At 42.6% G+C, this 16,867-nt stretch overlaps 1 protein-coding gene across 1 annotated transcript in view; it reads right to left on the bottom strand.

The window, feature by feature from the left end:
• Positions 1-6,128: 6,128 nt before the first annotated feature.
• The window catches only part of LOC135388658 (peroxisomal multifunctional enzyme type 2-like), a 29,375-nt gene continuing 18,636 nt past the window's right edge, over positions 6,129-16,867 (bottom strand). The window contains exons 24-31 of the mRNA XM_064618351.1: positions 16,331-16,461; positions 14,979-15,152; positions 14,749-14,887; positions 12,984-13,114; positions 12,177-12,314; positions 9,818-9,959; positions 9,622-9,752; positions 6,129-6,433 (exon numbers count right to left, since the gene is read on the bottom strand). Of these exons, the coding sequence (XP_064474421.1) occupies positions 6,347-6,433; positions 9,622-9,752; positions 9,818-9,959; positions 12,177-12,314; positions 12,984-13,114; positions 14,749-14,887; positions 14,979-15,152; positions 16,331-16,461 (1,073 nt within the window). The 3' untranslated portion in view covers positions 6,129-6,346. The remainder of the gene's footprint in view (positions 6,434-9,621; positions 9,753-9,817; positions 9,960-12,176; positions 12,315-12,983; positions 13,115-14,748; positions 14,888-14,978; positions 15,153-16,330; positions 16,462-16,867) is intronic.

A 16,867-nucleotide genomic window follows, 5' to 3' on the forward strand; every position in this document is an offset into this window, starting at 1 on the left:
TAGCCTCCACACAAAGCCTCAAGGTGTGGTTTATTCTGTTAAAAACAGGTTCTCAAGCTTGACAGGTTTCATGAGAGCCCCAGAAAATAATGATTGCATTGTTACCCGTTCCTGTAGCTACTTTAACTGCAAAAAGTCAGTATAGCAGCTACTCCATTCCCCTTCAGTGTGCTGCCACTTGCAACTCAGGGAACTCGAAAAAAAAATGTGTTGAATTCCTCGACTTCATCAGAGTTAGCAAACTATCTACGGGTGGGAGGTTCAACCAGCACAATTATCCAAGGCTGTCCTGAGACGCGCACAAAATAAGAAAAGAAAAAAATAGACATGTTAACAAAAAAAAAAGGGCAAAATAAGTCTGTTTTTCTAATTTTCTGCCTGCCTTTGACTGTTTCGTTTGCCAGTCACGCCGAGGACAACTATATTCCGGTCTCCCTGTCCCCCTCACCCTGTTGTTCTCACTGTACCTGCTGCATTAAGCTTAATGGCTAGATTGGGTCTTGTGTTGTCCTCATTGTCTTGTGTGTTCCTAAAACTGAAGGAAATGTTACCTCTGTCTACAGTACACCAGCTCGCTTGCACCATTCAATTTTTTTTTTTTTTTTTCAATTCTGTGTTAGCATTGCAAAGCAACTGTTGCTATGAATGGCATACAGACGTTGACATATGGAGAGATTACAGCAGGAAGGAGTGGGGAACAGGATTATCCTGAGCCTACATCAGGGGGACTGTGTCGAAAATTGTCTGGAAAGTCTGTTGGAAAACCCAGGGAAAATCCTCAGACAGTACAGCCGGTGGTAGGATTCAAACCCAGCACCTCCCAGTCTTGAGCACGAACTTGGCTACCACAGATGAGTGCACCCAGCTGTGCCACGGGTCTAGTATTTTCATGAAACAGGACTTCACCACACGGTATTTGCCTAACCAATCTCAATTTCAAATGGTAGACTACTCTGCCCCAGTTTGCTGAAAATCTGAGACATATACCTTTTTTGCGACACTCCACATTTACTTACATCACTGGACGGCGAAAGACATCAGTCAGACACCTCACCACAAATTTTTGTGGAAACCCGAGAAAAAATGACAGACAGCACAGATGATGTCAGCAATGAACAACAACAACAACTTTATTGTGAGATGATGAATGGGGAGTTTCATCGCCGGGGGCGATACTCTACCCCATTGCTGGAGGTGAAGCGGGGAATGAAGGAATGGGTCACATTACAATGAGGATCGAAGTCCTGTGGCGTCCAAAAAGGCGAAGGGAGCCTTGAGGACAGAGCGTTGGTGAACTGGATGCGGCCAGGGGCCAAGCAATTTTGTGAGGGAGAAGGGACGGGAGTTTAGCTCGTTGAGGCAGGCAGAGAGTACGGAGCGGGAAGGGTGGTAGTGTGGGCAATGGAGAAGAATGTGCTCGAGATCTTCAACAGCACCGCAGTGAATGCAGTGGGGAGATTTAACTTGTCTCAAGCGGTAGCGCCACTGTGCTGTGAAGGCCATGTCGAGGTGCATTCGGTGAACTAATGCTGCGTCTTGATGAGAGATATGCGCTGGCATGTGGAAAGCGAGCGCTGGGTCAACTCTGCTCAGCACGGCGGGGGGTAGTATGTCGGCGGTCCGTTGGCAGGAAAGTCAGCAATGACTTTCCCTGACTAAAGCCTTTTCTTTGTTTCTTTTCTAATTGCAAGTCCCACTGGGGCTTGTCCTACTTTACCAGCTGACATATTCATTTAGTGTTAACGCAGGTACTACTGCAATGTACAGTGGTCCATAATGATGTCAGAAAAGTTAACATAACAGTCCGAAGAAAAGACTTTGGACATCTTTGGCTTCCATATTGTCGTTTCACTTCCATGTTCAGCATCAGTGTATTGCATCTTCAATATGAATATAGCACACATTACAAAAAACCCATGTAATATAAAGTACTGTTTGCAACACGGTTGTCTGAAATCGCCTATCAGTGGGTACGCAGCCCGCACTTCCTTGATTGCCCTCTGAAATGTTGTGTCAATATTGTATTTAAAGGTAGACCACATGCTGCAGATGTTTATTACTCGAAACAAATGGTCTTGCAATACCTGAAGATTTAGGATGGGACAAACAGCAGGACGCCAATTTCACACAACAATGTTGCGAGCAGTACAGGATGATGCCATATGTTGTTGACATGAACAACTTTTCACCAGACAATGCAAGAGATGGGCAAATTCCCTCACGATCCTTGTCCTCACCTCAATTTTCGTCCCAGATGTTTTTCCTCACCTCACCACATTCCTGAAAAAATTTCCTCACTTCACCTCAATTTTTTTTTCTGAAAAATATTTGTCACCTCACCTCAAGGTTTTCCAGAACACTTTCTCCTCACCTCACCTTCTTTTAAAAATTTCCTCATCTCACCATTTCTCTGTAAAATTTTCCTCAACTCACCTCAACCTTCTTTCTAAAATGTCTTCACCTCATCTCACTTCAACCAACGCTTGTCTCATAATTTTTTGCCTCGTCTCACCTACCCGTTTCCATAAAAAATTTTCACTTAACAATTGCTCTTTCTATTAGGGGTGGGTATGTATAGGCAGTGGCATAGCAGGACCTCCGAGGTTAGAGGGGTTGGTAAGAAGCCCCCCGCTGATTCCGGTTGCACCAACACACACATACCTGTGCATACAGCTAGATTAGAGATGAAAATCTAGAATATTTGAATTTTTAAAATGAGATTATGTACATATAGGCTGTCATGACCGACGGTTTATCCATATCCCCCAACACTCCCCAAATTGTTTTCTTGTGTACTATTGTTGCAATTTAACTACAGCCACAAATTTTTTCGCACCCATACCCACACCACTGCATTGTAGCCCACAACAGTTCTTGTGAATGCTCAACTGACAACATTTATCTTCACAGCCTTCGGACGCTAGTCTGCTTCGCAGCGCGCACCATGTCTATCACAGGGACTGTGCCATAGCGTGGCACGCAGTGATGGCCAGTAGTTAACTACACGTAGTTAAACTACCTGATTGTAGTTACAAAGTAGTTATCAACTACTTGCAGAAATGTAGTGGCAACTACTAGTTAAACCACAATTTTAAGTAGTTAACTGCAGTAGTTAGGTTACTGAAGGCGCTAGCTACTTCCGAATTTGCCGCAAGCTTTACGGCACGATTGTGCTTCCGACTTTTACCTTGGGCTACTTGTTTGATGAGAACGGAGTGCAGAGCGATTGTGTCGTGTACTAAATCTTCACTTTTAATGCTTGTCTAATGAAGCCTCATTTGCTGTGAAATAATTCTGTAACTTGGTTTATCGCGTAGGCACTGAAAGAATCCCGCCGCAAGCTTTGTGTTTGACGATCGTAGCAATTGCTTGAGCATAAGTTTATCATTGCTTGTGATTCATATTTGGGTGTACAAGGACACTACAAGGGATTGGTGTTGATGGACAACGTTAAGTAGTTATAGATGTAGTTAAACTACATTGCAGTAGTTACAGAAGTAGTTTTAACTACTCCCCTGAAAAGTAGTTGAACTACTAGTTAAGCTACTTAATCGCAAAGTAGTTAGTAGTTATAGTTAAACTACTGTAGAAGTAGTTAGTGGCCATCACTGGTGGTACGCGTAGCATGGACTAAAAACACCGTTGCACGAACTGAAACCACGTTCACTGCTTAGCACCGAAGCAAGAAAGAGTCTGGTATAGTTTCGATTGTAGTTCCGTAATGGCGGCAGAGCTTTGAATTATGATAACTAGTATGAAATTAACATACCATGTAACGCAATTTGAGGTTAACTTGATTTTGCATTTTGGTGCCCCTGTTAACTAAATTCTATCCTGCTCAAATTTTTATTATTTCAATCATTTTTCTCCCGTGGGACTCCCTCGCCTAAGTCTTATTTCCCGCCTCTACTCACATCAATCACTTTCTGGAAATTCTTCCTCCCCTAACCTCAACCTCATCCTCAAAAATTTTTCTTCACCTCACCTCAATCTCCATTTCTGAAAATTTTCCTCGTCACCTCGATGTCCTTGTCAAAAAATTTTCCTCACTTCACGTCACCTCAACCTCCCTGTAAAACTTTTTGCACCTCATGACAATCTCTGGCCCTTTTGGGAATTTTTCCTTACCTCAATTCATTGTTCAGGGAGATATCCTCATCTCAATGTGCATGAGGTGAGGGTGAAGTAAGAGCACCCTCACCTGCCCTTGTGAGGATGCCCACCACTGGACAGTGTTGCACACCAGCAAAGGCTAGAGAAACAAACACAATAGACAGTTCACAGCAGAGTTATCTGAGCGCTGCCATCTTGGCGCATGTGACGTTGCGCACCATTGCTTGCCTTCTCTTTTGGCTGCCTGTTGGCATGGTGCACGCAGTATTGCGGTGCAACCCAGAGACACTTTCCCTGATTTTCAACTTTTTGCAATGAATTCCGGGTGGCAAGATGACACGAGGCTTTGGCCGAAGCTTAATCGGCCAGGTGAGTGCGCTTTTTTATATAATTTAAGTTCCAGTTTCTTGATTTAGGTGATATTTCTGCCCTTGTGCGTCCCACATGATCGGCCCCACTATATGCTTGAGTTACTACACATTTCGGCACTTTTTTTTCTTTTCTTGTGCATACGTTACGTTATGGATACGTTGATAATGTAATATCGTAAGATCGTGATTTCTTGCTTTTTATCGCAAGGGTTGTGGTACAACTACCTAAGAAAGATGTGCATGTATAAGGGCTGTTATGTTTTCGTTATGAAGTAGCATACTTTTATTGTTGATTTCAGATGTATGCAACTACATGATCAACGAGACAGAGGGAGACGGAAAGCCTGCACTGAACTACAGAGGGTTTGCAAAGGGAACCATTGCGTTTGACAGTGGCCATGTCGGTGTAGGACTGTGCCAGTGCAACGATGATGTATGCATTTTAAAGGCTGACATCAAGTCGACACAAACAGTGAGCAGAACGTATAGTACAGAAATTCGCTTCGGGCCCACTTTGGTGGCAATATGCACATGTAAAGCGGGTTTGAGCAGCAGGTGCAGTCATATCTATGCGCACTGCCCATTAAGGTTGTAGAAGTGACAAACAAGGGGCTCATGAGTGCTTCGTACGCTGACAGGCATGTACAGTGAACCGTTCTACTGCAAGGAACGTGACCCCTGCTACTATGGAGGAAGTTTATCCTCACAAGCAGCAGCCAATGCCTACAGCAGAGCTTGGGGCTCACACAGAAATGCTGTGCCACTTTGAGGGATGCATTACTAACCCTCGCTGACTTTCCCGGTTTGAAATCCTTCCTCTGAAGATTTGAGACCACCGTTGTCGGATCAGCTTGTTTTTCTCTCAGCGTCACAGTTTCTACACTCAATCACGCAACAAGTCTTCCCTCTGCTTTTCCAGATTTTGCACAAAACTGCAGCACAGCAGCTAAAAATCTCTGAAGCACTCACATAGGTAAAGGTACACAGGCACGCAGAAGGCAAGCAATGGCAGGGCTAGTGTGGTGCCATCTATTAGTGCCTGAAGCAACTGGCTGCGGTAAACGGTTTATAGACAAGTACTAGCCTGCTGTCTAAAATCCCAGAAAGGAACCTCAGAACACTAGCTGGTGGACCATGACCATCTTGTATAGTGTCTTGCATGAGCCCCTATGTTTGCTGTTTTTAATGGTCTCGTGCTGTTCGAGAAAGGAAAACAAAGCAGCTACCTCCAGCTATGCAGCTATGACTGTTGCACAAATAGCTAGGCCTCAGATATGCTCTCATGAGGCCATGCTTGCATTGCAGCAGTTATCTGTATTTAAATTTTTCCAAGAACGAAATAGGGATAGAACAGAATAGTGTTTTCCCCCCAAATCCTCTAAGTGGATCAGCCTGCATTTTGGCGAGTTCAATCAGATCTTTTTTTTTTTTTGGCTCTTCACCCGAATTGGTGATGATGCAAGTCAGGGGACAAAAATGAGTTTTACTGGGCTTAACCATAAAGCATAAACCTGCCACAGATGTGAATTATGTACATATAAAGCTGTTAGACTATTTCAGAATTGGAGGTCAGCATCGTGCTAGATCAATGACCGTACCAATCAAACATGATCAAACAGAACAATTATTCAGCTGGTACACAAATCAGAGAGTAATAAAAATAGCTTTATTCAAATACTATACCTTAGAAAAATATACTTATATATCACAAACATTGGTTCAAGTAAACAATTACCTTCGATCAATATTAGCTATAGGTTAGGTAGGAGCACCATTTTCTAAAGATCTCAATCATGTTATAGATGCCATGATATAAATGGGTACCTGAGTATTGCTACATCGCCAGAAAGTGCATGGCAGGGTTAGAGTTTGGACTGAGACAGGAACAAGGGGTGCAGGCTGTCTGCAAGAGCTTTGTTGCCTTCGATCTTGACAAACTTGGAAAAGGCCTGAAAACACATGTAACATGTTTGATACTTGCGTGATACATGAATAAATGTGACATAAAAATAAGGCTTCTTTCATATACGGACAAAATTTGAGTTTGAAACCACTCCATCTAAAGCCTCATCCTTGGATGCGATAAAGTTCAGAATGAACATCCACACAAAAATGCAAGACATATTTGAAACAACAAAAATTCAGCTCAACGTCCTCATTTATCATTCAAAGCTACTGAATGCGTCGGTCGGTCAACATTTGTTGCTCTCAAGAAAGGTCAACCACTCATTAAAGGCTAATCTTCTTCCACAAGTAATCAATGTTATTTACGTTTATTATTTATTTATTTGCATTTGCAGGATGTCTACCAAATTGCAGCCTCCAATTCACTGACTATTTCAAGCAAATTCTCTGACCAAAACAGAACGGAACTTGGAGCCTGCTATGCTTTGATACAGATTCTTCATACAACGGACCATTTATTGAGTTTTACTTTAGGATGCCTTACTTCTCTTCCTCCGAGCTTGTCGAATTGGCAAACTGCTACTCGTGGCAACATTACTGCGGTGTGACCGCTCAACCACTGATCGGCAATCATGATTCGCTACGCACAGTCATGGCACTTGTCTACGATTTTTCCAGACTCCAGCTGCTTTTTGCCGAATTCCCTGACAATCCCCCCGATTTTTTCAGGTTGGTAGACACCCTGATTTGGTACATTAGTCAATCCTTTCTTGCAACACATACACATCATTCAAATTTCATTCTTATTCGGTGCTCCACCATGACTACTCAGAACAAGTAAGGTGATCAGACCTCGTCAGTTGAGGTCATACCAATCTTTAGATGCCCACGGTTTACCTTACCTTGCCCTTCTCAAAACAAAAAAGAGAAGAAGAGGAGGGAAGTGTGTGTGTGTGTGTGTGTGTGTGGGGGGGGGGGGGGGGGGGGGTCATGACTAGTAAAAGTGGAGGGCAGAGAATCCCACCAGCAAGTTAATTAGGTACAAAGGTAACAGGTGAGACAGACAGATATTTTCACAAATGCCCTGAAAACAGTACTGCAGACATAGGAGAGACAGATGAGAGCCAGGTTTTGGAGCTACATGCAAAGGTATTAATGGTGGATGTCATTGTATGTTATGCATGCAGACGGGCCAAGCTGGGGAAAACCAAATTAGGGAGGATTAAAAACCAGGGGCAGGGTTATGTTTTTATGAGAAATAAGGCTCGATAATGTATGGAAGGGAAGGACGATGTTGATAGGCTTTTATTTTCACATATGTACAATAACAGCAGGTTTGGCCCCAGCAGTTTACCAAGTACAACTTATTACTGGAAAAGTGTTGTAGCAGCTGACCATGCCCTCTTTAAAAAAAATCCTCCGAGTAAGCCCTGCTGCGATCAGGTCCACTCTTCTGACATTTTGTCAAAAGAACGTGCCCAAACAAGAGTCTTGTCGGACACAAAGAAACGAAATGGTGTTTTTACGATACTCGTGTATCGTGATAACTATATCTTGTATAACGATATCTCTCGTGAAACGATGGTTTATGATCATACCATCAAAATACTGCAAACGTATTTTCATTTGCGATGTACTAATTTTTGCGAATCGCATTTAGGAAGTTATTCGCGAGTATTTAATTTTGCGATTCCAGGTCTGCTTCCTTCTGCGCGATCAATGTGAAGCTGTGTTCGCGAGTACAATTTTTCGCGAAAATTAATACATCGCAAATAAAAATACGTTTGCAGTATACATTGTTTGTATGGGGAAATGACCTGTGTACAGCAATGGAGACCGCAGTTCCGAGTACTCGTATAACGATGTTGGATGCTGTCCCCGTGCGCGTAACCTAGTGGCGATTTCCGTGCCACGTCAGCTGTCGGACGTTCACCTTTTCCCAGCGGCAGTGCACAAGGAGAATGGGGACACCCGGAGGATGACCTCTTAGTCATCCTACCCTTAGTCAGTCCCTTTCACGAGGTCGCGTCATTTTTGTTTTCGCCCGTAACCGTGTCAGTTTCTGCTCTGGCAACGTGTGAAGTTTAGAAGTTTTGAAGTGAAGAATTCTGTTGAGTTTAGCTTTTGCATATATCGTTGCTGTCCGCTGTCAACGATGGCGTTCAGACGGCACGTGGTTGACCGAATAATATTTCACATTGATAGGTGCAGAGTGCGTGAAGAAGAAGTCACGGACCTTAAAGTGACCCCCCCCCTTATGGCCGTTCAGTTCGTCTATGTGGCGTGGCATGAGGTGCACTGGTCAACGATAAGAAATTGCTTTTTGAAAGGAGGCTTCATTCCGCCGAAGGAAGACGTGGCAGTATTGAACACAATCGTCGATGATGCCGCCGGAACTGCTGACGACGAGACACAGTCCCTTTGGCAACAGGTCACAGTGTCGGACTTAGTTGGCGATGACACTACGTCACAAAAGTACGTCAGCATTGACAAGGACGTGTTGGTCACAGAGCCTGTGACGGATGACTGAATTGTACGTGACGTTCAAGTGGATGAGACGAATGGTAGCGAAGCTTCGGGCAACGATTACGTCAATTTGCCTTCGACTACCCGTGCAGCGGCACTCCGTGCTATAGACACACTTAAAGATTTCATCACAGAGCGTGGTTTTTCCACGCACAGCTGGACGCGATCAAACGCGACTTTGTTAAGATAGACAAAGCGAGCAGTCAGTAAAAAATAACGTGTTACTTCGAAGAAACTGATTATATTCCACCCGATTTTTCGCATCTGTTTCTTCTTCTTTTGCTACACGCGGGGTGGCGCACGACTTTTTGGGGACTCACTATTTAGGTCAACCCTCGTTTAACGATGTACCCCGTATAACGATGGAATTCGCGATTACAGTCAATTACACACAGTGATGCCTGCAGCCATCAAAAGTCCAGCTCTGAAACAGCTCATATTTGAATATGGGCGTATGAACCATTCTGCAGGGGGATGATAAAAATGGATAGTGTGTTATTTTCAATGACTTTCAGGAAATTCTGACAAAAGGAGGGGGAGTGTCAGCATGACGAAAGATGAAAGTCACTGAAAAGGTTAGCCAGCTGTAGGACTCGAACCCACATCTTCTGGAGTACAGGTCCAGGGCTCTACCAATTGAGCATCCCTTTCAGCGTCCCTTCAGAATACTACAGCAGAAGATTCAAACAGACACCACAAATCATACCACTTTTGGCGCGATCCTTCCGGCAACCAAGTTAGCAAACAAGTCATCTTCCATCGTGATGGTGCAGGACGGCGAACCTCCCTTTGGGCTGCCACGGTAGACAGCTCCACAGTCACTCTTCAGATCCAGTGCTGCAAAGTGTGAGACGTTACCGGTGACCGTCACAGGATCCGTCACGCAAGTAGTCCTGACTTACTCCATTTGCTTGCTTCTTTGCCATCTTTCAAAATTTTCCATTCATAGACAGCCTGTACTTTAGATGCCAGGTCAGGCAAATGAGCGAGTTTCTTGGTCAGCAAGAAGAATGCACAATCGCTCCACAGGTCTGGGCTCAGTGGCTGGAAGTGGAAGAAATGGAACGGTATAGAATTGTGATATAGTGTCTTCGAACCCATAGTATTTCACGCCAGTCTTTGTGCGACTTTGGCATTTTTGAGGGCACATGCCACGTGTGCTATACTCTTAAAGAGTTTGCTGGTAACATTTCCTTGAGTATGAGGGAAAGCCACGAAGACAAGACACACAAAGACACTCCTTTTTGTGTCTCTTGTCTTCTCTTCATACTTAAGGATATGTTACATACAGGTTCATTACACCAGCACAGACACTTGCACTTCATTACTCATCCTAAAGAGTGTCTTAGCTGAGTATTGATGGTACACGTCACCATGCATACTGCTGCAGAGCAATTTCAATAAAGACAATCTCTGAATGGGTTGAGAAGCACTGGCACAAATTTTCATTTTTTTATGCTCTGAAGATCAACATGCAAAAGTAAGGCCCGACTTGTTCTGGTAATACCCAAAAAATGCCAGATATTTACCCCCTCAATACAAATTAGTAATTTTCATGTTTAATTCGATTGCTGGAAGTAATTTTAAATAAGGCCCCTGGTTTCCTGCTGCGGCAAATTCAAAATTCCGCGGCACCTACTTGTAAATTCTGCGATTTTCCACGGCAGGCAGTTAACTACTGCTTGAAATGAGAAACACTATTTTCTTGGATAATACAGGGACAATAATATTTTATAAAATTACATATTGAAAGCACTGTTGTGGCTCAGCATTACATACGTGATATCTTGATTTCCCCTCTGACAAAGACGAAGGTACCTGCTGAAAAGATCTTTCAGCATCTACAGAGTTTATAGGAACTTTATAGGAATATTATAGGAAGGAGCTTACAATGTATGCCCTTTGTAAGTTACAAGACACCCTTTTTGTTTCTGGGCTGCAGGCATTATTTAAGGGTCTTTAAAAGCAAACTCCCAGACATCAAACCAAAATACAAGAGCCCACTACCCACTACCCATACCCACTACCCAACTACCCACTACCACCGCTACCCAAATACCCACTACCACCGCTAAACTGCACACGGGAGTGCCGCCGCCCCTTCCTCAGGTGGAGTCTGCACAATAACTTGAGCTAAACACTATCTTAACCTAAACTACAATCTGTCTGTGCTGATCCTGCAGCATGGGCAGTTTCATAAAGCAGGCTTCACTCATGCAGGGAAGAATCAGGTGAAGCACACTTCGGGAGGTGTTGTTCATAATAAGCGAATAGTCGGCTATTCGGAAATCCGAATATTGGGTATTCGATTCGCGAATGAAATATTTCGAGTGACTGATATTTGATTTGAATTTGATAACTCGAATATCCGCACACCCCTAAAAATAAGGGATTCAGCGAAATTCCATGCCAAACAAAGGATTCTGCATTATTTCGCGGAATCGCGGAAAACCCAGGGCCTTAGTCATTTATGTGTGGCGCTCTTGAAAACACTGTTGACACTTCTGACACAACCTCGTCTTGAGACAGTCAAAACTCAGATTTTTAAAATTTTATCTCCTACCATGCGTTGGATATTGACATTATAACACTGTGACCGATCCAGATTTGCTGAGCTAATTGAAAGTTTCTCACTTCTCGCTAGTTTCGCCTGGATGGATGTGCAATGTATGTCACACATGTAACATGGTGGGCGTGCGCGTATGCCCCTGCACTGAAAAATATAACGCTAAGACCTCAGGACCTACATATAAGTAGCCTGGTAAACACTACAGTATGACAATTTGTCAGCATCATTAAACTCAACTACGCTACGCGTGAATTATTGCACCAAATTTTTAGAAGACAAAAGCAAACTTCCATACAGAGTCATACATAGAGCCTGAAGTTTTAGGGTTTTACCCGATTCTTCCCCGAATTTGCACCCCGAGTTGAAGGTTCACCCTTTAGGGTGAAACCCGATTTTTACCCGGCAAGTTCCCCTCACTGGGATGTCTGTAGGAATGCATTAACTTACTTGTTTGGCAGCAAATGCAGTTACATCACCGTTTGTACCAAACCATTACAGCTAGTTTGAGTAACTGAGCCCGATTTCTCCCAGAATTTAGCGCACTGGAAGTTTTTTCACCCGAATTTGCACGAATTTAGTGCACACGTTTATTTACGCGATTTTTACCCCCCGAATTTAGAAAAAATATTTCCCGAAAACTTCAGGCTCTAGTCATACACAAGCACTTTGCCAAGACAATCATGCATGTTCACCTGTGCATCAGAGAGCAGTGGACTCATCAGCTTCAATTCTACCACCCGACCACTCTTGAGGATTTCCTGCCAGAGTTGGTTGAAGCGCTGTGTCAGCATGATGTTCCCACGTATCTTCAGACGTCCTGTCATGAATGCCTACGGATACAAAAGATTGCTGACTTAAGATTATGGCGCGGAAATTTAGACACTAAAAATAGGCAGGCATTTAGGCCATCAAAAATACAAAAATAGGCGATGGAATGCAAAAACAGGCACATTAATCTGGTACGCTCTTTGGCTTCGTTGGTGCTTCATAATGCTTCATCAAGGAAAACCTGCTCCTTTAAAGGTTACAGTACCATAAAAAGCTTTGATGTCTGGTAGACGAATGCTGAGGCGGTCTGGAACCGCGCTATATTGAATAACACTTTCAGATCTCCGCCCTCAAAGATCTGAAAGGCCCAGAGAGGCCAAATCTTTTGATCAGATGTACATGAACCCTTTCTAAGAAACCAAGGTAGTGAAGGAAACCAAAAGCAAAAGAGGAACAAAAGGCCCGAACACGCAGAAACGAAGAGCAAAATGCAGCATCTAGCATAAGCCTCAAAGGCACACTCGCACTTACACATCTTCTAAAAAAAAGGCTGTTATGGTGTCTAAAACTGTTAAAAAAAGGCTACAACAGAGTCATTCGATAGAGTCGATGAAAAGGCAGGCTACCCCAAAAATGTCGCATTTAGGTGGTGTTTATAGGCATTTATAGGCAAATGCCTAAAAATCTGGGCCCTACTAATGATTCATGAGGCTCCTAATATAGTGCATCACCTTTTGTGGATTAAGTTTTCCAAGCATAAGCTGTACAAGATCTTCATCCTCGATTGTGATGCTGACGTCTGCTTTCACTCCATTTGGTGGTCCCTTGTACAGGTCACCCTCTCCATTCTTTAGGTCAACAGCTGTCAAGGATTATGTCAGAGTTAAGAGAGTTGCATTGGCATTTACTAATGAAGTTAGTAATTCTAACAGTTAAAGTGGTGCCTAATTAAGCGTGTCATACGGCACAAAATCACACCTCAAAGTGTTAGCAAATAGGGGTCAGAACACTCATCTATGAAGATTAGTGTGAGGCGGTGTGAGGGCTGTTCTGGTTGGAATTACGTGCATATGCAGAAATTTTCAGAACACTGCACTAAAAATGGGAGGATGTTGTGAGGAGGAAGTAAATAAATAAAAATAAATGCTGCTAGCTCATTGCATTGGTCTTATTAGGAGGCTCGTACAATTGTACATGACTAGGGTTCTTAGCTTTCGGTTTTAACCAAACGATGAACACCGGTAATTTTTTTTATCATTGTGTTTTAATAAAAAAACATAGAATACAAATGAATGTTTGAGGAAGATTAGGGGGACTAACCTTTCACGATTTAGGTGATGTCTCACAGGGGCTCATTTTGTATTGTTTTTTTGGTTTTAAGGCTGTGCTGGGACACACAGTTTTGAAATTACACTGATTTATATTCATTGATAACTGCAGGGTAAACCGTGTACACAGCAGAAAAATTCCAGAAAAGTGCTGATTTCATGAAAATAAACAAACACCAAAAAACATACACTGAATCCGCCCTAAAGCAAAAACTAAGGGTGTGTGAATCCGAATAGTTGAAGTTGATTCGAATATCGAATGGAATGAGGGGAAAAAAATTCTGAATAACGAGCTGAATATCCGCACAAATTATACAATACGTTTCTTGTGTCTGGGCCGCCAGCCAAGAGACAGTACCAACCGTACCGTCTAGTGCTAAGTTTACAATATGCACCTTTTGCACTAAAAGTTTGCAATTTGTAGCCCATGGTTTTCACATATTTTCTGGCATTAACTGTCACAAGAGAGGCATGCAATTCTTCTGTGGGAAGCCCCTACTCTTTAATTTTGCATGATAGTGTTTCCTGCTTTTCAAGTGAGTGTACACCTACTGTCTGGGTGTACATTTATCTTGATTTCAAAATTTGATGTCAGGCAGTGGCATGTTACACAGATGAGGATGTAGTTGCTTACATCCACAGGTCGCTTGTGAAACAAACAAATTGGTGTTCAGCCTCAGCTTTGCCATGAATGCCCTCTAGCTTCTTTGATGAAATTTTGAACTTAAGGGACATCTTTAACACACCCTTTTTGTTGCTGGGCTGCAGGCATTATTCAAAAGTCACAAGTAACTTTTTAAAGGCAACAAAACAAAATCCCCGCCAGGATCGCTGAAGTGTACGTGGGAGGGGTGCCGCCCCTTCTTCAATTGAAGTACACACAATTAACTTAAGCTAAACTACAATCCATCTGTGTTGGTCCTGCAGCATGGGCAATTTTGCAAAATAGGCTTCACCTAATGCAGGGAAACATCAGGTGAAGCCCACTTTCGGGGTGTTGTTCATATTCGGGGAATAGTCGAATATACGGAAAATCGGATGTTGGATATTCGATTTGCGAATCAAATACTTTGAGCGACTGATATTCAGTTAGAATCTGAGAACTCAAATATTTGCACACCCCTAATAAAAACCAAAAGCGCAAAAGCGTATAGGGTACATGACTCACTCCATTCAGTAGCTTTCTTTCCATTCTGTACAATAACCCAGTGGTAGATGGTCTTGACAATACTGGCTATCTGGGGCTCTTGTTTGTGGTATTCCGTGAAGATACTGAAAATGAAGTCTGACTTCACGGTACTCGGTGGCTGAAATAGCGAAGCTTCTTGAGAACTACATTCCAAGTTTGGTTCAGGGGTTTTATTAGTTTTTTCTATATCAAATGTATCATGTAATTACCTCTGTGGGACGAGGTGGTCGTTCTTCAGATGATGCGGCACTGGCATCAGCAGACTTCACCATATCAGCCAGCTCATCCTCAGGATTTTCTTCTTTGTCCTGTTCCCACAGGTCTTGTAGCTTCTGGCTTGCCAGAACATTTCCAGTTATCTTGAGCTTTCCTGTCATAAATGCCTGAAAAATACCACTGAAATTGCTTAGTATAGGTTCTTTGAAAATTTAGCATAACCTAGTAATCTAAATATTAGCCCACTCCTAGTGCACATATGGGTGACGTGATGCGGAATTACAACTAAAAGAAGTCACTGCCAGTGCACCAAGAAGCACTCGCTACATTCGTTTTCCTTCTTGATAACCTGTGAGCTGAGATGTACTTATCAGTAAACCATTCCACATTCTGAACATGACATTACTTCCATTACCCTTTATTTCCATTTGTCTGTCTGTTTCACTTACAATGCCAATGCAGGTTTTCAGTGTCTATAAATCTTTTTGAAGTGCAAGTTTATTTTTACGGTTCTCAGTTTGTCACATGAGGACAACACACATCATTTCATTGTAAAAATAATTTGACTGTACATGTGCAGATATGCATGTATGCCTTGTGTTGAGCCAATACACAAACACATATAGTAACCCTTATTAGCACTTTCCAAGTGCATGCCTTGGGGAATTTTTCCAAGATCAACAGAACACAACTGTGACAATGTTTCCCGGGCTTAATTGTTAGTACTCTTAGAAGCCCTTATTCTATGATGTGATATTCTAAATTCGATTTGATATTCAAAGGGAAATTTTGCAGACATTCGTATTTGATTCATATTCGAAAATTTCGATATTCGTACACCTCTAGTTTTAAATAAAAAATGATAACTTGTTTCTTAATTTTGCATGTTTTATCGGCTGCAGGGAGAACTCTGATCGCTATACCCGAGGAAGCGTATTCATGACGATCATTGCATTCAAGTCCCATTTACACCTGCTTCAGTGGGCAAGCTGACGGGAAGCAGCAATTCCATTGTAATGTTGGAGTTATTGTTATATTGAAGATCACAATAAATAGGCTGGACTGTACCTTCTTTCTCTCATCCCTCTACATTACTCATGTTTAGGGCTCCAGATTTTCTGTGTTTATAATTTTTGAGACCTCCCGAAACGTGGCAAAAATGAACATAAAACCAAATTAAAGTAGTACAAGATTGAATTTGCTTATGTAACATAATGAAATAACAGGATAACTTCTCTTGGTCACTTATCTTCACCCTATCTCTAAATACCTCAAAAAATATAAACCCAAAACCGGGAACCCTATTTATATAACAGAAAAACAAACTTGGTTCGGCGGCACATACCCTTTGCGCATCCAGTTTGCCCTGATAGATATCAAAAAGGATGTCATCCTCCATGATAAGGACACAGTCTGGTTTGCCTTGCTTGCAGGCACCTTCGTACATGGCTCCCTTCCCGTTTCTCAGATCCAGTGCTGAAAGAGTTAATGACCCATGTCATGACCACTTTAGGTATACAACATCTCATAGCTACCATCTTGCATGTAAATTACAATAGGCTAATTCCAGCGAATTTCGACCAAGCGAGGAACCTTCAGGCATTTTCGAGGGAGAGGGGGAGAAAGAAACTGGTCGAAATGTGACCCAGTCATTTAGAGCTACTTTGAGGGCTTCTCAATTGAGAAGTATGCAGTTCTAAGAGCCACAATATTTTTCACCTGCTCACTGCTACATGGACAACACGCTATCTTCTTCCTACCCATTTGTAACTGAAACTTTTTTCGCAAAAAAATGGCAAAGTCGCAAGCAAACGCAAAAAATTTCATTTTTCGGAGCCTTTTCGTGATGACGCCGTTTATCGGAGAACAATGAAACCTACAC

This window comes from Ornithodoros turicata, chromosome 3 (assembly GCF_037126465.1).
Source record: "Ornithodoros turicata isolate Travis chromosome 3, ASM3712646v1, whole genome shotgun sequence".
In the NCBI taxonomy this organism is placed as follows: domain Eukaryota; kingdom Metazoa; phylum Arthropoda; class Arachnida; order Ixodida; family Argasidae; genus Ornithodoros; species Ornithodoros turicata.